Source organism: Apium graveolens, chromosome 7 (assembly GCF_009905375.1).
Source record: "Apium graveolens cultivar Ventura chromosome 7, ASM990537v1, whole genome shotgun sequence".
In the NCBI taxonomy this organism is placed as follows: Eukaryota; Viridiplantae; Streptophyta; class Magnoliopsida; order Apiales; family Apiaceae; genus Apium; species Apium graveolens.
The window spans coordinates 108937987-108960456 of record NC_133653.1 but is presented as its reverse complement, the minus strand read 5'-3'; the positions used below and the strand labels follow the sequence as shown (position 1 = coordinate 108960456).

Here is a 22470-nt window from a genome sequence, read left to right as displayed (position 1 = left end):
AAATTTTCAAACATTATTACCAAGTTTGCCATTACCAACTTGCACCACTCACACGTGATTTGAACAGTAGTAGCATATACTATTTGCAATTGAAAAAGGAAAGTATGCTTTCTTGCCAAAAGTACAAGCTAAAGTGTGCCGTCACAACCTTTACTTCCCATAACCAAAAGAATCCAAACAAAACAAAGAAAGTTGGACCAATTCAAATCTGAATTCAAAATTCAAATCCCCTTCCAGATCTCATTTTTTCCTCCTCTGGTTTTTGTGATTTATTCATCTATCTCTTCAGGCGTTGTACAAGCATATTCGTCCTCTACTTTTGGTACTTTATTCATCCCTTCAGCTGTTCGAGAATGAAAAAGGTTTTTAATTACTTGTGATGTATTTGAGTTCCATTTTGCAGACCACATACTATCACATGAAAGAGCTTCTTACACTCTGATTTCATTTTGCAGGCCACATACTCTCACTTGAAACTGGACAATTTCACATCTTTCCGCTCGGATGTTTGTATGTTTTCTTTCAGCTTAGTGCTAATTAACTTTATCATTTGTTTTATGTATTAGATTTGATATTGTGGACTTCAATTAGGTACTCACACCCGGAAGTTTAGGAAGGTTGATTTGGTTTGCTCAAAAAGTTACGGTAACACGCTAATTTTTGTCGCAAATTATTATTGAACTTGTGATTTTCCAATTGTTTATAATAGAAATCACCGAGTGAAATGTTTCTTAAATTGTAGATGCTACACTGTCTCCTGTAACACACTTCAGCAATTACAAAAAACATGGTAACCTTTTGTCATGGATAAATTTTACAAAAATATTTTGCTATTAAAAAACATTTTCTAATATTTTTAATAAATCTGAATTAAGTTTAGGTGTTTTCTATGGGACTCCCTGCTCCAATAGTGGTTCCAACAACAATATTCGGAGCCCTTCTTATCCTTCTGTCACAGCTTCTCCATGTAACCTCAGAGAACCTTTATCAGATATTTCAAATACAACCAGGACTGTTGTTCAACCACAAGGTATCTACACTTCACTTAAGCTATTTTTCCTATGACCATGATGCACTGTGTGAATTCGTTTCAATTTTTCAAGATAGATTTCTTCAATTTAAATAATAAATTATGCTTTGCATATGTAAACCTGTAACTACCATTGTATCATAAGGTGACGGCAGTACCTTTGTTAAGTCATCAACAAAAGAGTGCAGACAGTTTGAGAGTCCATTGGTGACACCTACTGCATATACAGAACCTTTTTCCCGATTTTCAGATAAGCAGAAACCTGTTAATGATCATCAAGGTAATTAAGTTAGAATTCACTATTTTACCAATAAATTAGTTGTATTGTGCTTTGTCATTTGGTTGAATATAAGGCTACTAACATCACATGTCATGCTGCTCAATTAAATTTTTAGCTTCATGTAACTTACAATCCCAACGAATTCGGAAAGGCGGTTGTTCGAAAGGAGCCTTTTCAGTGAATTCTTCTAATTTAAGTAGAAGGATTGATTCGTCTGTTAGAGCAGTCCCGTCTATGGCATTATTGTTGGATTTTTAAACGCAGCGGGGCGTGGCAAAACACTTTTACACATACAAAATCCAAATAAAAGCATATAAATCATGAATAAAAATTCGAGGGATCGAATCTAACCTTTAAAAATAATTCGGAGACAACGAGCAGAGATCCTTAGCAGTTGCTCCTCAAGTGTGAAGCACTCCACCGGTATCCACCAAGAAAACGACTTTTAGGAGGAGGAGGAGGTGGAGAGAATTTGGTTTTCTAAAACTTTTGGGTTTCAGGGGTTAGAATAAAATAGGGTCTATAATAGTGTATTTATAGGCAAAATTTTCAGCTGAAATTTTTCCCATAAATATTATTATTATTATCCCATTTATTATTCTCATTAATAATTTAAACACCTTTTAATTATTAATCCTTTTTCTAAACACTTTAGAAATAATTCTCTCTCTTGATTTAATTTCCAAAAAATTAAATCCTTAATTAATAATATTAAGAACTTTTCTTAATTAATTTATAATCAATTAAATCTCATTTAATCAATTATTAAATTTGCCAATTAATTATTTATTTCACAAATAAATAATTATTAGCCATTATTAATTAATTCCTCCACCATAAAATCATTCTCTTTTTATGGTGTGACCCTGTAGGTTCAATATTAAGCCGGTAGTAGAAATAAATAATAATAAAACTATTTTATCATTATTTATATAAATTCTCTAATTTATTAAATATGATTAATTAATTAATCACATTTATTCTACATCGTGAGTGATGCTTCTCAACATATCGCGACTATCCGGATAATATGAATTCACTGCTTAGAATACCAAGAACCTGTCAGTGAATAGTTACCGTACAATAAACTCCTTCTACCCTACAATGTCCCGATTAAATACAAGGCATGGATCTCGTGGCAAGCCTATCTAATTCAATCACTTGCTTACCATTTACTATGCGTAGTTCTATGCAAATTAGAAACTCCTTTCTAATTTCATTCACTCTGGCCAGAGATTCCTGAACTAGCATAAGTGGATCAGCCTTGAACATTCGCTTCCTTCACTGGAAGGGGTAGATCCTTTATTGATCATACACTATCTTCGTGTACAAATTCCTATACCCAGAAGAGCCCTAATAATTGTCCCTGGAGACTAAGAACTAAACCAAAGCATAGTTCAGTGTACACAAGATGACTATGATGACCTCAAGTCTAAGGATACTTGTACAACTATCACTAAGCGAACAAATGCTGACACGTGAGTGAACTCCATCAGTTGTTCAGCTGGGCGAGTCATGTTCAGTGAACTTATTCTATAATAAGCACCTACATACTAGCTATAGTGTCACCACACAAATGTCTATGAGAACAGACATCCTTCATAATGAAGCAAGCATAGTATGTACCGATCTTTGCGGATTATTAATTACCAGTTAGTAATCCTATGACCAGGAACTATTTAAGTTTAGAGTTATCATCTTTTTAGGTCTCACTATTATGATCTCATCATAATCCATAAAAAGCTTTACTCTAAACTATGGTATATCTTATTTAAACACTTAAATAGATAAAGCCCGTAATAAAAACAAAACAAGTCTTTTATTAATATCAATGAAATCAAAACAGATTACATAAAAGTTATTCCTAAATCCTCATACATGATTGGACTTAGGACATATTCCTTTCAATCTCCCACTTGTACTAAAGCCAATCACTCTGGTATCTAATACCCATCCTGTCATTATGACGATCAAAGTGACTTTCATAAAGTAGCTTTGTGAGTGGGTCTGCTATGTTGTTATGTGTGTCAACTCTAATTCAATACAATATAAGAAATGTTACCGCGCTCCCACTAACCCTTTTGTAGACGCATGGTTCATCTACGTTTTTGATAAAATAAAACTCTTTGATTGTCTCATCAAAACGAATGTTCCATCTTTCGAGAAGCTTGCTTTAAACCACATATGGTTCGCAGTAGCTTACACACTAGGTTTTCATTTCTCTTGGAAAGAAAACCATCCGGCTAATTGCCAGATCTCATAGTCATAGTAAGCAGCAATCGCAAGCAAAATCCGAACTGATTTTAACAGGGCTACAGGTAAAAAGTTTCATCAAAGTCAATCCATTGCCTTTGTTTGAATCCTTTTGCCACAAGCCTGGCCTTATAGGTCTCCACCTGGCCATCTGCTCCAATCATTCTTTCGTATACTGTATACATAGATTCCATTCTGGATTTCATGGCACTATGCCATTTCTCTGAGTCAACACTACTCATAGCCTCATTATAGGTCATAGGGTCGTCATCATCAATGATCGACAACTCATTGTCATTCTTAATGACAAGGCCATAATACCTCTCAGGTTGGCGAGACACTCTCCCTGATCTATGAATGGGCTGTTCCACAAAAGGTTGTTCAGTCAGAATAGGTGTTTCCACTCGATCTGTAGTAGTTTGTGCTTCTTGAACTTCATCAAGTTCAATTTTGCTCCCACTGTTTCCTTCAAGGATAAACTCCTTTTCCAAGAAGGTAGCATGTCTGGAGACAAACACCCGATGATCGGTGCAAAAGTAATACCCTAAAGTCTCTTTAGGATATCCCACAAAACTACATTTTCCGGATCGATATTCCAGCTTATCTGGGTCAACTTTCTTGACATAAGCTGGACATCCCCAAATCTTAACGTGTTTAGGACTCGGTTTCCTTTCTTTTCATATCTCATACGAAGTTTGAGGAACAGATTTTGGAAATCACCTTATTCATTAAATATGCTGAGGTTTCCAATGCATCACCTCATAGGAATACTGGAAGATTTGCATAGCTCATCATGGACCGAACTATGTCTAACAAAGTTCGATTTGCATAGTTTTGTATATGTTTGCAGAGCATTCAACTGTAGCCGAGTTCGAAGGAGATTATTCTGATTTCTTCCATGATGATGGTAATGAAACTGAAATATAGAAAATGATATACACTTAATACATGAATAATAACCCGAGATCTTTTTTTACAGATCACGACCCTGCTTGTGTTGAAGAAGAAATCCTGGAAAATGGTCAGGAAGCAGCACGTTCAGGTATTGTTCCCGAAATTGATGACTCTTTCATGTATCTTACATGTTAATGACTTCCTTTTTTTGTTTACCGTGCCTGAGGGTTATGTATCGTTAGGGTCTCTGACCGAATTTTGTCGTAAATGTAAGGCTGTCATGTGGAAGGAGGAGAGGACCAATAAAAATGTTAAGAAAGGTGTTCCGAAGTTCAGTTTTTGTTGTTTGGATGGTCAGATAAAACTTCCACGCACACCAACCACCCCGCCATATCTGATGCATCTTTATACTGATCCGAAGAAGAAAAATCATTTTATGAGATGCATTCGTCTTTATAATGCCATGTTTGCTTTTACTTCCATGGGAGGCAAAGTTGATCACACGATTAATTGTGGTAGGGCGCCTTATGTTTATCGTCTAAATAGACAGAACCACCATGTTTTTGGAACCCTCATCCCTAATGAAGGTGATGATCCCAAATTCTGTCAGTTATATGTGTATGATACTGAGCACGAAGTGGACAATCGAATAAAATGGGTGAAAGTAGACAGTGGGGAATTGGTTGACTCAGAAATTGTTGAAGGCCTGGTTCAAATGTTGGATGAGAGTAACCAATTGGTTAAAAAATTTCGTTATGCCAGGGACCGCTTCAAAGAACAACCGATAAGAGATTTGAAAATCAAATTAAAGGTTTCTCGCTCAGAAAGTGGTCATGAGAATCTAATTGGCCCATCGGATGAAGTAGCATGTGTAATGGTTGGTGATATTGAAACTACAGTTGGTGAAAGGGATATTATTGTTGAGAAGCAGCCCAATATTGATGGTGAAGATATTGTTGTGGACAAGCAGGGAACTAATGATACACGTGATATTATAATTGAGAAGACATCCAAGCGTCTTGAACGTATCCGTAGCATTCACCCATCTCTCATGGCATTGCAATATCCACTTCTGTTTCCTTTAGGCAAAGACAACTATCATGACCAAATCCCATATGTACATTCAGAAACACAGACAAAAAAAATGTAAAAGAATAACAATGAAGGAATTTTATGCATACAAGTTACAAGTTCGGAGTAATGAAGGTTTTTTTTAACAATTTTATTTTATGTGCAGAACAATTTCATTCTCAAAATTTCTGATTGAAAATGTTAACTGATATTTGAATCTTTAAATTATGTAGGTCTTCACATTCGTCTAGCAGGACGTCTTTATCAACAATACGTTGTTGATGCATTTTCATGTGTTGAACAAGCTAGATTGTGGTGGTTGCGTACACATCAAACAAATCTTAGAAGTGATATGTATAATTCACTTGCTAAGAAAATGGTTAACGGTGTAAATGATACAACGAATGTGGGTAAAGGCTTTATATTACCTGCTAATTTTCTGGGCTCTAAAAGATATATGCAGCAGAACTTTCAAGATGCTCTTGCCGTATGTCGTGTTGTAGGACACCCTGATGTATTTCTCACAATGACATGTAACCCACTATGGGACGAAATCCTGGAAATGATGAAATTACTTCCTGGTTGCTCTCCCCGAGATTCTCCGGATATTATTGCCCGTGTTTTTCATCTCAAGCTCGAATAATTGTTAGATGACATAAAGAAGAAGAACTATTTTGGGACGTGCATTGGTGGTAAAAACTTCTGATTTGTTTCAAGATTTTTATGTGAATGTAATTAAATGACCTAAATTAATAAATTAATTTCTTTGATTATTTTTTATGGTGTAGTTATGTACGTTGTGGAATTTCAGAAGCGAGGACTACCTCATGTTCATATGTTAATATGGCTTGATAGGGAGTCGAAGAGAAATCTTGCCTCTAACGTTGACAAATTTGTGAGTGCTGAGATACCTGATCCTCTGACCGATCCAGTTGGTTATGATGCGGTAAAATCATTGATGATTCATGGTCCTTGTGGTCTCCAAAATCCCAAATCTCCATGTATGAGCAGTTGCCGGTGTACAAAGCATTTTCCTAAAAAGTAAGAGTTCTTTAAATTTCTAACTTATGAACAAGATACTGTCATCAAATTGTCTGTTTTATGAAACTTACATATACATTTGTAGGTATTTCAACCAAACATATTTTGATCAATCTGGTTTTCCAATTTACCGACATCGTAATACCGGCATTACTGTCATGAAAGGTAAATGTGAACTTGACAATCAGTCTGTGGTTCCATATAATAGGGATCTTTTGGTCAAATATCAATGTCACATGAATGTAGAGATATGTTGTCATGCACGTAGCTTAAAATATCTTTTCAAATACTGCCTTAAGGGTCATGATCGTGCCACAATTGAAATTTCTACCAATAATGGAGGCCTGGATGATGGAAATGATAAAGTAGTTGACGAAATTAATGCATATTTTGATGGTAGGTATATTTGTGCATCAGAGGCAGCCTATCACATTTTTGGTTATCCTATACATTATCGCTCTATTTCTGTGCTTCGTTTGTCGTTCCATTTGCCAGGAGAGAGGAGTTGTACTTTTACTGAGAGTGAATCACTTGAAAAAGTAGTTCGTCGCGAGCAATACAAACATAGTCAGTTGGAGGCATTTTTTCTGCTCAATGAAAGTGATGTTAATGCGAGGAAATATACATATGACCAAATTCCCCAGTATTATGTGTGGAACGAAACTGACAGGAAATGGTGTGTTCGAAAAAAAGGCAAACAAATTGGACGCCTACTCTATACGCATCACAGTAGTGGGGAATTATGGTACCTGCGTTTGCTGCTTTTAAACATTTATGGTTGTACTTCTTTCAGGTCTTTACAAACTGTGAATGGTGTTCATTATTCAACCTTTAAGGATGCTTGCAAGAGTTTAGGATTGCTAGACGATGATAATGAATGGCATGCTGTTATGAAAGAGTGTGTCGTAAGTAGCTTTCCTGCGCAGATTCAGCAACTATTTGTACACATTATTGTCAATTGTCAAGTAACCGACATGAGGAAACTTTGGGATGACCACTGGAAACACATGATTGATGACATTTTGCTTAAAAGGAATGAGTCAACAATTGATCCCAACAATGTGTATTCAAACAAGCAACTCCAATTTTTTGCTCTTGCAGGTAATGTGGGCCTTATGCCATTTGAAAATGCAATGCATTCCTTATATAGATTTATTTGGTTGTACATACATTTAATATAAGTTTTCTTTTTGTAAATTTTGCAGAGATTGATAAGTTGCTTAAGTCCGTAGGCAAGTCATTGAAACAATTCAGGCAACTGCCACAACCTCCATCTACATATTTACAGTCTGGGAAAAATAATTTGGTGATTGAAGAGATGAGTTATAACCTTGATGAGATGGATTCCAATTTTAAGAATCTTTTCCAGCACTGCAACACTGAGCAACTTCAAATTTTCAAAGATGTTGTCCATTCAGTTCAAACCAACACAGGAGGTGTTTTTTTTGTTTATGGGAGTGGTGGTTGTGGGAAGACGTTTGTTTGGAAAATAATAATTTATAAGTTAAGGTCACTTGGATTAATTGCTTTACCAGTAGCTTCATCTGGCATTGCAGCTACACTGATGCCAGGTGGAAGAACAGCACATTCGCGATTCAAGATACCTATTGTGCTTGATGATTGTTCTTCATGTGGTATTAGTCACGATTCAGACATAGCTGAGCTGATTAAGCATACCTCTCTCATCATATGGGACGAAGCTCCGATGCAACATCGTTACGCTTTCGAATGTTTGGATCGATCTCTACGAGATATCATGAAATCTGTTGATCCTAAATGATATAGTATGCCATTTGGAGGAATTACAGTTGTTCTGGGGGGTGATTTTTGACAGATTCTCCCCGTAATAAACCTTGGTTCACGTGGCGATGTTGTTTCTGCCTCTATCACTCGGTCCCGTCTGTGGTTGAACTCCAAGATATTGCTACTACATCAAAATATGAGGCTCAAACAAGCACAAAATCCAGGTAAGGTTGAAAGCATTAAAAAATTTGCCGAATGGTTACTGAAAACTGGTAATGGTCAGATCCAACCCATACAAGACCCTGTTGTGCATTATGAAGAAGATGATATTGAAATTCCACCTGATTTTTGTGACCCTGAAGTTAAGAATTCTGTTGAGAATATGATCCAATGGACCTATCCTAATTTTTTATCGCAATACCGCTCACCTAATTATTTAAGTGAAAGAGCAATATTAACACCCACCAATCAAGTGGTTGGTCATCTTAATTCTGTCATTGTTGAAACAATACCTGGCGATCTATTTACTTATTATAGCGTTGATAGAGCCGAAGATTTTGGTGGCACAGCTACGGAACTCAGTTTTGCATTTCCTCCGGAGTATTTGAACTCTATTAGCATTCCTGGGCTCCCACCTCATGATCTGAAGTTGAAAGAAGGTGTTGTGGTTATGTTAATGCGTAACTTAAATCAGACACTTGGTCTTTGTAATGGCACTCGGATGATGATTACTCGCTGTTTGAAACAATGTGTGGAATGTCAAGTAATAAGCGGTGCATTTGTTGGTACGAAGCACTTTATTCCTAGGATGGAGCTCTCTCCTACCGATACAAAGTTGCCTTTCAAATTAATTCGCAAGCAAATGCCTCTCCAAGTCTGCTATTCAATGACTATTAACAAGTCACAAGGCCAGTCTTTTCAAACTGTTGGATTGTACTTGTCGAATCCAGTTTTTACTCATGGCCAACTCTATGTTGCTCTTAGTCGAGTGACTTCACCTGAGGGTTTGAAGATTTTCATTGATTCGAAGAACGACAATCCTACCAATATTACAAGGAACGTAGTGTACAAAGAGATTTTTTATAACTTGCCTGTATAACCTAACGTGGCTTTAAAAATTTCTGTTTTCATGTATACAAATTTGTAAGACAATTTTCTTTTAAGTAATTAACTCAAATTTATATTGTTTACGGTGTTGTGATTACATCAATTTTGTTAACTTGGATTGTAAATTTATATTTTCTATTTCAAACTACATATTTTTTATCATGAGCCTGGGTCAAAGCCCATAAACAGCCAACAGTGAATAATTTAACCTGTAACTTATAAAATATTTATCAAACATTATTTTTAAAAAAAATAATATTTTTTAATTAACCACCCTCTGAGCCTCAACAGCTGGCCAGTCAGAAGCTTAAATTACCTCTTTCTCTCTATTACAAACCCATTTCTCCATCTTGAAGGTGAAAGTAAAGAATGAGCTCTTTCATTTATCAAAAAATTAAGGACCTTCAGCCCATGGAAAAGTTGAATTGGAAAATGAAGGTTCAAATCTGCAGAAAATGGGGTGATTATCCTTCCAATGAAAGAAGTCAAGTCGGCTTGAATGTAATTGTTGCAGATGAGAATGTAAGCTTCTGTGATTGTAACATAAAAGTGATAAGTTCTTTTATAATCATTTCTACTCTCTAACTTAGCTTCATTTGTCCTTTTTTAGCATGACCGTATGCATGTTTGGATTCCTCCCAAATTAGGAGCTATTTTTGCTAATGTTTTAGTTGATGGTGAACAATATGAGATTAGGAATTTCATAGTTAAACCATACAGTGCGAAGTATAAATGTTTCCAAAGTGAAACACACATTCACTTTAATGACTCCACTGTTGTCAACCCGCTGCCCAGAATGCTGTTTGGTAAAGTTCCTGATATATTCTCTTTTTTCTATCTTGGAAATGTTCGTGAAGCTCTATTTCAGGATACTCATTGTATTGGTAAGATGAATATCAAGTAATGCATCTGTTGACTGGAAAAGTTTCTACAATGATGATTTCATTTATGATTATTTGTTGTAGATGTTGTTGGTATCCTTAAGATTCGGCAGGGTATTCGATCTCTTACACACCGTAATAATATTATTCATACATATGTCGACATTGTCATTACTGATTCTGATTAAGTTTGTATAATTTAAATTTTTTTTCTTTGTGTTATTGATCCACCTTATAAGACTGTGATGTTTGCTACCAAATTTCATAATTTGTGGGAAAAAAATTGAAGGTATGATGTTAAGGTGCTTATTATATGTGGTTGCAAAATGGTGAAGGACATATACACCGGGGAAACCACATTGTCAGACACTGTTTGTACCAAAATTATGGTGAATCCCAATATACCGCGTGTTAACGATCTTCGCAACAGGTGATGAGCACAATGTAATGTTAGCTTTGAAAATAATATCATTAAATAATTATGTATTAACATTATAATTTATTCCTGATATTTGGGGAATGAATGAATTTTGAGTCTGTCAATTAGATGTGGTTCACCACGTACAACATTCTGGGAAGTCATATATATTTCGAAACCATTTGGCAGCTAATGTAATAATTTATTCCTGTTAAGCGAACATTTAGTTTCTATAAATTTAGTGCTATGTAGTAATGTTCAGTGCCATTGAAATATTTGGTAATGAAGATTTCAAAACTTCTAATTAAACAGCAATTTTAGGTGATTATTGAATATTTTGTTAGATTTCACAATAAGTCTATCAAAGTAATTTACAAGAAGTATGTTACTGTATAATCATTCATATGATTGTAGAAGTGCCTTATACATTATCATCCAGATGCTGTATAACCTAAATTTTAATGACATCAGTTACTTTATATTATATTACTTATATACTGAAATGCCTAATTACAACGTATTTTTTACGCATCCTATTGTAGGTTTTAAATATTTGATTTATGCGGTCATTTACTATGTTGTAACTTATGATTGCTGCTGATATATAGAAGTTTGCTTCTTACGACATTAATTTATTATTATGCGAGACCTTTTTAAAATTTATTGAATGTTAGTGTTAATTGAAACTTCTAATTATAATATCAAATACGTTATTGTCTTTTGTGTAGCTACCCTTAATTTATAATTATTTCGAATGAATAATTGATAAAAATATTTTCACCTATTGGATTAGCTATTGTAGGGTTTAGATGATCATGTAATTTGAAGATTAATTATAATGACATTGTTATCTTCACTTTAGTAATCAATATGAATTTTAATATTAACTACCTACCAATTACAACTGAAACAGCTATATACACGTAAAAATTAATTACACCATTTATTCTTGCTTCAATAAATTTTACCGTAAAATTCATAATCACCAATCTCTTTTTGTACTATTTATTGTAATTTATCATTATTGTGGTACCATTTTGTAACTTTTAAATGTACAAGTATATTATATGCACATTGATTGTTTAATAATTAATTAATTTTTTTTCCTATTTATTGAGAATTTTCTCCGACGTTCGTAATAGTGTATTCTTAGTTTCAAAATTACAAGTACAATGTATGCACAATGAATGTTTAATTTATACAAAGTACAATTTAGTATTACGTATAATTATAAGTAGACCTCATGTACAACTGATAAATTTATTTTTATTTATTGCAACTATATTTGGATATGCGACCGGATGGTCATACTGTATGACTTACTGTAAAGTTGAGGATCAATAATTTCTAAGATAACTTACATTTAAATTGTTACCTATAAATTGGTATTTGACATCAAATTTTTCCGGAAAACTACTTACGGACCGTTTCCAAATTGATCTCCCAACCTAAACATTAATTTGTTCACTTAATGTATACTCTGTTAGTTAAATACTAAAATTGCGTAAAACAACGTTTTGTCTAAGCATATTACTATAGCATTTCATTTTCTTTTTAATGTGGTCATTGTGCACAATCTAATTCTTCGGTGCTACTTATATATGTAAGTTTGTATGTTAGGACATGATTTTAGTATACCGTGTAATAGTTCTTTAATTTATGGCATCTTAGTGTGAATTGAAGCTTATAAGTAACTTACAAATTAAATTATTGTATTATGTATTGTTAGACCCTAATTCTATAGAGCGTATAATTTGAATATCAATTTTAATGTAAACAACTTACGAACCGTTAATGTATACTCTACTACTTATACACTGATATAAGTAATAAAAGAAACAGTCCAATTATTCGGTGACTTACTGTTACAGCAAAATTGATAATAAGAATGTGGTTTGTATATTATTTAATGTACTATATTATTATCTTATTTTAAATTTAAATAACTCAAAATGCAGTCATTTTCTATTGTAACTTATGAGTGCTGCTGTTATATAGAAGTTTGTTTCTTACGACTTTATTTTATTATTGTACGGAACCTTTTTAATTTTTATTCAATATTAATATTAACTGACGCTTCAAATTATAATATCAATTATATTATTGTCTTTTCTATAGTTACCCGTAATTTTTAATTATCTGAAATGAATAATTGATACTAATATATTCACTTATTGGATTATCTATTTTAAGGGTTTAGATGATCATTTACTTTGAAGATTACTTATAATGACATTGTTATCTTAATTTTTGAAATTGATATGAATTTTAATGTTAACTACTTACCAATTATATCAGAAACCTCTATGTACACGTAAACATTAATTACAACATTTATTCTTTCTTCAATAAATTTTACTGTAAAATTCATAATCACAATTTTCTTTTTGTAGTAATTACTGTAATGTATCCTTATTGTTTTACTATTTTGTTATTTTCAAATTCACACATATATTTTATGCACATTGATTGTTTAATCAATACAAATAACCTTTTTTTATTGTGTATAATTACAAGTATACTTCATGTACAACGGATAAATTTACTGTCATTTTTGTTTAATCATTTTTTAGTGTTAATTGAAACTTTTTATTATTATGCGGGACCTTTTTTAAATTTATTGAATGTTAGTGTTAATTGAAACTTCTAATTATAATATCAAATACGTAATTGTCTTTTATGTAGTTACCCTTAATTGATAATTATTTTGAATGAATAATTGATAAAAATATTTTCACCTATTTGATTAGCTATTGTAGGGTTTAGATGATCATGTAATTTGATAAAATTAATTATAATGACATTGTTATCTTCACTTTAGTAATCGATATGAATTTTAATGTTAACTACCTACCAATTACAACTGAAACAGCTATGTACACGTAAACATTAATTACACCATTTATTCTTGCTTCAATAAATTTTACCGTAAAATTCATAATCACAAATCTCTTTTTGTACTATTTATTGTAATTTATCATTATTGTGGTACCATTTTGTAACTTTTAAATGTACAAGTATATTATATGCACATTGATTGTTTAATAATTAATTATTATTTTTTTCCTATTTATTGAGAATTTTGTCCGACGTTCGTAATAGTGTATTCTTAATTTCAAAATTACAAGTATAATGTATGCACAATGAATGTTTAATTTATACAAAGTACAATTTAGTATTATGTATAATTATAAGTAGACCTCATGTACAACTGATAAATTTATTTTTACTTATTGCAACTCTATTTGGATATGTGACTGGATGGTCATACTGTATGACTTACTGTAAAGTTGATGATCAATACTTTCTAAGATAATTTACATTTAAATTGTTACCTATAAATTGGTTTTTGACATCAAAATTTTCCGGAAAACTACTTACGGACCGTTTTCAAATTGATCTCCAAACCTAAACATTAATTTGTTCACTTAATGTATACTCTGTTAGTTACGCACTAAAATTGCGTAAAACAACGTTTTTCCTAAGCATATTAGTGTAGCGTTTCATTTTCTTATTAATGTGGTCATTGTCCACATTCTAATTCTTCGGTGCTACTTATATATGTAAGTTTGTATGTTAGGACATGATTTTAGTATACAGTGTAATAGTTCTTTAATTTATGGCATCTTAGTGTGAATTGAAGCTTATAAGTAAATTACAAATTAAATTATTGTATTATGTATTGTTAGACCCTAATTCTATAGAGCGTATAATTTGAATATCAATTTTAATGTAAACTACTTACGAACCGTTAATGTATACTCTACTACTTACACACTGATATAAGTAATAAAAGAAACAGTCCAATTATTCGGTGACCAGCAAAATTGATAATAAGAATGTGGTTTGTATATTATTTAATGTACTATATTATTATCTTATTTTAAATAACTCAAAATGCAGTCCTTTTCTATTGTAATTTATGATTGCTGTTGTTATATAGAAGTTTGTTTCTTACGACTTTATTTTATTATTGTACGAAACCTTTTTAAATTTTATTCAATGTTAATATTAACTGACGCTTCAAATTATAATATCAATTATATTATTGTCTTTTCTATAGTTACCCGTAATTGTTATATCTGAAATGAGTAATTGATACTAATATATTCACTTATTGAATTATCTATTTTAATGGTTTAGATGATCATGTACTTTGAAGATTACTTATAATGACATTGTTATCTTAATTTTTGAAATTGATATGAATTTTAATGTTAACTACTTACCAATTATATCAGAAACCTCTATGTACACGTAAACATTAATTACAACATTTATTCTTTCTTCAATAAATTTTACTGTGAAATTCATAATCACAATTTTCTTTTTATAGTAATTACTGTAATGTATCCTTATTATTTTACTATTTTGTTATTTTCAAATTCACACATATATTTTATGCACATTGATTGTTTAATCAATACAAATAAACTTTTTTTATTGTGTATAATTACAAGTAGACTTCATGTACAACGGATAAATTTACTGTCATTTTTGTTTAATCATTTTATAGTGTTAATTGAAACTTTTTATTATTATGCGGGACCTTTTTTAAATTTATTGAATGTCAGTGTTAATTGAAACTTCTAATTATAATATCAAATACGTAATTGTCTTTTGTGTAGTTACCCTTAATTGATAATTATTTCGAATGAATAATTGATAATAATATTTTCACCTATTGGATTAGCTATTGTAGGGTTTAGATGATCATGTAATTTGATAAAATTAATTATAATGACATTGTTATCTTCACTTTAGTAATCGATATGAATTTTAATGTTAACTACCTACCAATTACAACTGAAACAGCTATGTACACGTAAACATTAATTACACCATTTATTCTTGCTTTAATAAATTTTACCGTAAAATTCATAATCACCAATCTCTTTTTGTACTATTTATTGTAATTTATCATTATTGTGGTACCATTTTGTAACTTTTAAATGTACAAGTATATTATATGCACATTGATTGTTTAATAATTAATTATTATTTTTTTCCTATTTATTGAGAATTTTGTCCGACGTTCGTAATAGTGTATTCTTAGTTTCAAAATTACAAGAGTATGCACAATGAATGTTTAATTTATACAAAGTACAATTTAGTGTTACGTATAATTATAAGTAGACCTCACGTACAACTGATAAATTTATTTTTACTTATTGCAACTATATTTGGATATATGACTGGATGGTCATACTGTATGACTTGTTATCAATCTTGTACGATAAAGACATTATTATATATATATATTGAATATATAAGTAATTCATAAGAACATTGCTAATTCTTAAATCACATAAGCATATAAGAATTAATAATTAAATTAGGAGAAGGGTTTGAGAAAACAAACAGAGATTGGATTTAATCTCGAGTCCAGAAAACTGTCTCCTTAAAGCAGTTTCGCCCCGCACCATCCGTGTTTAGCGACCTGCTTCCCAGGATAAAACGAGATACTAGTATAATCGATAGATCGAATATACTCTCAGCGAACTTGAACTGAGCCCGAGAACTATCACCGGAATATTGAAAAAATTTAAGACTAAAGAGGCCAAGAATGAAAGAGATGACTCTTATTTCCTTGACTTAATAAAACTGGTGCCCTAAGACTCTATTTATAAAGAGAGGCTTGAAAGGACTTGTTTTTATTTTCGATGTGGTACATGGTATTTATAAGAAAAACTAAGGAATAGGTTTGTGCTACTCTCGATGTGGTACAAAACCACTTTTCATATTAAAAGGTAAAATTTTGGAACATCAGTTCTCATTCACCTTTTACTCATTTTGAGCGTGTTAATATGCGTTGGAATCCTCTCGAAGAGAAGAATACGTTCCAATAAATACACACCACTAACACATAATGTGTCTCACTCATATAGAGTCTCAAAATGATTCACAACTTAGTCTAAAATACTAAGTTTGTCCAATAATCCCCCACAAATGAGATTGATGGTCCAGTAGCACGCACCACATAGACACCACATAGACAGACAGACGCGGAGCTTGACTTGGTGATAGTTCCGGCGGTCAGATATAGCATACGATAGGTAGAGAATGCTCCTTGAACCTTCGCTCGAATAAGTATATCGACTTTACTGGTAGACAGTATGACGCGATGTCCTTGAACTGTTCGACCGTTTGTGTAAACGATGACATACTCATCACTATATCTTTCTTGACTCATTCAGTTCTCATGATTATGTCCATTTTGGCCCTGGAACATCATCCTGGTTCTGCAAGAGTTTCTAAAGAATTGTGCCTCGCAATTCTCCTTTGAAGCGGCCATACTTCTCTCTTACATAGGTGATCTTTATCTTATAGAGTAACCCGCGTTTACTCAACCGAATATTATGTATTCAAACTTGAAATCCTTGTATTCGTCAAAGATCATTAAAAACATAAAGCTTAACCTCGTACCTTATGGGTCTCACTGTTTCATCATCATAGAAATAGGCCAGGGGTTACCCCCACAGTGATTTGGTCATCATGATTTAGTTGTCCCATTGAACCAAGTTCTTGGGATCTCCAGTCAGCAAGGTTGGGTGTCCACCATGACGCCGTTAAGCAATAGGCAAGGCTCATTCCTCTCGATGATTTGACAACTATCTCTCGGTCTAACTAGATTCCCTTGTCTTAAACAAATTCGCTCAGTTTAACCATCTGGTTAGTGGATCCAAACATTATCATTTGACTTTACATTGTCAATCATGATAATTCTCGTTGAGAATAGTTGTTTAATGGTATTATGTCCTCATCATAGATGTGAGACATACCATTTCATACACAATAATGTGATCTCCCAATTTGCATATTGATTACACGATATATGCATATTGAAGACACATTTTCCTTGTCATTTAGGAATATCCTTACAAAGTGGCTACTCAGCCTTTTAACTGCATTTAATTTATGCACCAGACTCGTATTCCATCATGAATCGAGCTAAGTTTAGGATTTCCATGACACGACTGCTAAGTGTGAAATGTATTCTCGAATGACTTTTAAGTTCTTAAAGTCAAATATCTAATTTACATACTATATTCACATAGTATAATTAGATATATTTCGTATTACAGTCCAAGCTCACGAGCACATATCATACACCTTAAATCTCATTGCAATCACTTCCAAGTGACCAATTTCTATTGTACTCGTGCATCTACCCAATTTACCAACTGTGTAGCCTATGTCTAATTTTGTACAATTTTAAAAAGTACAACAGACTTGCAATCCTTCTTGAGAGATCCTTGTTCATCTACGCTTGGATAAATATAAATCCATTCCAGCTATGACAACTTTAGCTTCGTTGATCTCTTCAAAATTCACATCACCAACATGTGACATGTATCATCTAAAACTTTTAAAGTCACGAAGATTGTAATCTTCAAATAAAACTTTTCAATCTCATCAAGATTTTCAGAGATGATCCTCTTGTCATTACTTCTCGTAATGATCAGATCACTCACATGCAATCAATTATGACTTGCATATCATGTGTAAATAACACATGCACACTTGTCAATTCTCTGATTTTGAATCAGTTTGACATCTCATATTGACATATTTCACATTTATGAAATAACTTTACTAGTTATTACTTAAGGCTTCACTTGTTATTGATATTACCAGCTTTTAGCATCCCAAAAACCAGCAATTTCAGTTTGCATCATTACCGAGTTTAAGCGTCCTTAAACTAGCAATCCTTATTCACATAACAACCAATTTTTGAGCGTCCTCAAAATGGCAACCATGTCATTTATTTGAAGCCATTGATTATCATAGCAATATCAAATTTAATATGCCATTATTTCGTGTCAATGTTGTTTCACTTAACATGATCACCGAAAATACAGATTTTCTACTCTTGCTTTATCTAGAGCAACCCTCGGGTTCACGTAAATAGATATTTCTCCAAATATCTATTTAAAAAGACCATCTCAATGTTCATTGATGCACTTTTAAATTTCACAATACGATAATTTTAGTATCATCTTAATGAACCTTATTCTCAAAACTCGAGAATATTTCATAAATTATATAAGGTCATCACTTTCGACTGTAATATTTTTGTATCAGTCTGACCTTATACTTCCTTCAGACCCAGATATATTTTTCCAATTTAAAAATTCATTTGGGTCCTAATGCTTCTATCTCGTAAGAAGATCTATATATTTTTTAAACAAGATTCTGTCAAACAGAACCACTCTCTCTATTTCTTAACATCCTTTCCCCCACAAAGGATATAGAGAGAACATGCACAATCCATTTTCTAGTACACGTGCTAGAAAATCTTGATTTATTGACTCTCAGTAATAGTCAAATTTTCTCTTGATATATTCACTTATCAAGAAATTATACGAGAAACGCATTGCTTCTATTAAATTTACGAGTTCACCTTCAAGCAAATTATCAAGACATTCAGGACTAGCAATTATCCAAGTCTTTTGCTCTCTGCAGGTTCATCCTCACATTCATCCAATAACTCGTAAGTTCATTTAGATGACTTTTAATTACAGATCTACTAGGATCTACTAGCTTATCGCATAAGCATTCCTAAACTCTGTAATAGTATTCTTACGAATCTCAAAAATTAGATTCATATATCGGATATTATTAGACTCAACCATTGTCTATGTATCCATCCAAAATATCTCAATTGATTTTGGATCTCATGCTGCCAACAGAGGTATTGGTATCAAGTTTCGAGATACCCCCACATTTCAATTATTTTCAAGAATGTTTCATTACATTCCACTATTCATAGAAAATTCAATAATTTTCTATTTTAGATACCCCACAATTTTAATATTTTACAGAATGTCAGAAAATATTCCAAAACTAATAGGAAATTTAATTATTTCCTTCTGTGGTATCATGTTTAAGGAACGATTAGCCCTTCGTAACTAATATCCTCAAATTCAGTGATAGTCTGAGCTGATCACAATCGTTTTGCATCTCTCTCAGAGCGCAACTCAAGCCTGCATCTACTCCATTTATTTAATGCGAGTAAGGTGCAACGACCTCATGAATATTCACATTGCAAACAGAATTTGCCCGGTGATTATTCATCATCAAATTTATTCACTACCATCTTAATTATCTGTATTAAGTTGGATTTGCCCTTGAGTTTATAGAGCACACATCTCTCTATTTAGCTTCAATATTGACTCGACTACGAGTACGAGTGATAAATGTTTTACTATCAAACCAGACAGTAAACACGTATCGTGTCACTACCTCTCATCTGAGCAGGTTTTACGTCATTCATTAAAACCTATAAGATTTTAATATCATGTTTAAAGAACTTCCCGTGGTTCTTATCATTAAAAATTCAATTACCGAATTTCTCTAAAATATTTACATGGTTCACACGAACCTACATTTCTGGCTCACCTACTGGTACAACCATAAAAGGCCCAAGGAAGAATATAAATCTTCAATAACCCCACATTCAGTGATCCTTGATCAACTGATGCGTCAGGGTTAACAACTTTTCGGATTCTCTCCGAAGTTCAGCGTAACTACTGAGATCAATATTCGCCGTATTAAGTATCATATGGATCACTATAATAGGCTCGTGTGTCACTGCCGCAGCAGACCGACACCAACACGTGAAATTACTATTTAACTGGAGGAAAAATCCAACCAGAAAAATATAATTTATGTGCCGACCCATAACCTGTACTCCAGGCCCATTAGGTTTTTTAATGTGGAGAATCCTGAGCAATTGTAAATCTGGTTCACTTCAGCTGCCCACCTCGTCACATTATTTAACAACAAACATGTTACTGCATTCTATCCAGTATTACAAATTTGTGATATAACTCCATTATTAAAGATTAAACAATAATAATTGATGCCTTATCATCACTCAACAATGATTAAAAAATTAATCACCAAATAATCAAGTTCCATCATGAAGGGTCACATTTATGTAGCCATATCATTTAATTGTATAGCAATATCATGTTATGAACTTACAAACACGCATGTAAACTATAGCATATACGATTCTTGTATCAGTGTACTAATAATTCCAAAATCAATTCAGAATTAAGAAATCAATCACCATGTTAACAAAACATAATAAGCTATCCATTAATAGCGAAAACATGGACGAATTATAAATTTGGGTTTAATCTACCAATTTATAATGATCAACCCGAGAGAGATGTCATCAAATATGTCCACTTGAATATAAGTTGATCATAAATCAATAACCATTAAAGCATCAATAGCCTTATACGAAACCAATTATCCAACAACTTTGTGCTTACTTTTGCCTCGTACCTGTTATGCTTAAACAAAGCACCACTTAAAATCAAATTTATATTAATTTCAAGCACATGGCAACAAGTGATCAAATAAATTAACGCACTAAATTTAATTTAATTAATGAGGCAAATAATGGCCACTCATATACCCATAAATAAATCCAATTTAAACAATCAAATTAACTTTTGCGTCTACTCACAAGAAAGTATGAAAATTGAAGAAAACTGCTTTAAGATTGTTATCAATCTTGTACGATAAAGACATTATTATATATATATTGAATATATAACTAATTCATAAGAACATTGCTAATTCTTAAATCACATAAGCATATAAGAATTAACAATTAAATTAGGAGAAGGGTTTGAGAAAACAAACAGAGATTGGATTTAATCTCGAGTCCAGAAAACTGTCTCCTTAAAGCAGTTTCACCCCGCACCATCCGTGTTTAGCGACCTGCTTCCCAGGATAAAACGAGATACTAGTATAATCGATAGATCGAATATACTCTCAGCGAACTTGAACTGAGCCCGAGAACTATCACCGGAATATTGAAAAAATTTAAGACTAAAGAGACCAAGAATGAAAGAGATGACTCTTATTTCCTTGACTTAATAAAACTGGTGCCCTAAGACTCTATTTATAAAGAGAGGCTTGAAAGGACTTGTTTTTATTTTCGATGTGGTACATGGTATTTATAAGAAAAACTAAGGAATAGGTTTGTGCTACTCTCGATGTGGTACAAAACCACTTTTCATATTAAAAGGTAAAATTTTGGAACATCAGTTCTCATTCACCTTTTACTCATTTTGAGCATGTTAATATGCGTTGGAATCCTCTCGAAGAGAAGAATACGTTCCAATAAATACACACCACTAACACATAATGTGTCTCACTCATATAGAGTCTCAAAATGATTCACAACTTAGTCTAAAATACTAAGTTTGTCCAACATGACTTACTATAAAGTTGATGATCAATACTTTCTAAGATAACTTACATTTAATTTGTTACCTATAAATTGGTATTTGACATCAATTTTTTCCGGAAAACTACTTACGGACCGTTTCCAAATTGATCTCCAAACCTAAACATTAATTTGTTCACTTAGTGTCTACTCTGTTAGTTAAACACTAAAATTACGTGAAACAACGTTTTTTCTAAGCATTTTACTGTAGCGTTTCATTTTCTTATTAATGTGGTCATTGTCCACATTTTAATTCTTCGGTCTACTTATATATGTAAGTTTGTATGTTAGGACATGATTTTAGTATACCGTGTAATAGTTCTTTAATTTATGGCATCTTACTGTGAATTGAAGCTATAGTTCTAATATGAAGTTATTAACGTTAGGACGTATAATTACAATTAGACCTCTTTTACAATGGTTAAATATGTAATTACTACTTGCCGAAACATTTAAATCTTTAACCGTAATTTCATACTGTATTATTATTTGTCAATTTTA

General features: G+C 32.5%; 1 protein-coding gene across 1 annotated transcript; it reads left to right on the top strand.

Moving 5' to 3' along the window:
- Nucleotides 1-5617: 5617 nt before the first annotated feature.
- On the top strand, nt 5618-8349 carry LOC141673952 (uncharacterized). The gene is made up of 6 exons (XM_074480679.1): nt 5618-5663; nt 5762-6061; nt 6317-6569; nt 6655-7245; nt 7363-7670; nt 7775-8349. The coding sequence occupies exons 1-6, from the start codon at nt 5618-5620 to the stop codon at nt 8347-8349; spliced, it is 2073 nt and encodes a 690-aa protein (XP_074336780.1).
- Nucleotides 8350-22470: the final 14121 nt, after the last annotated feature.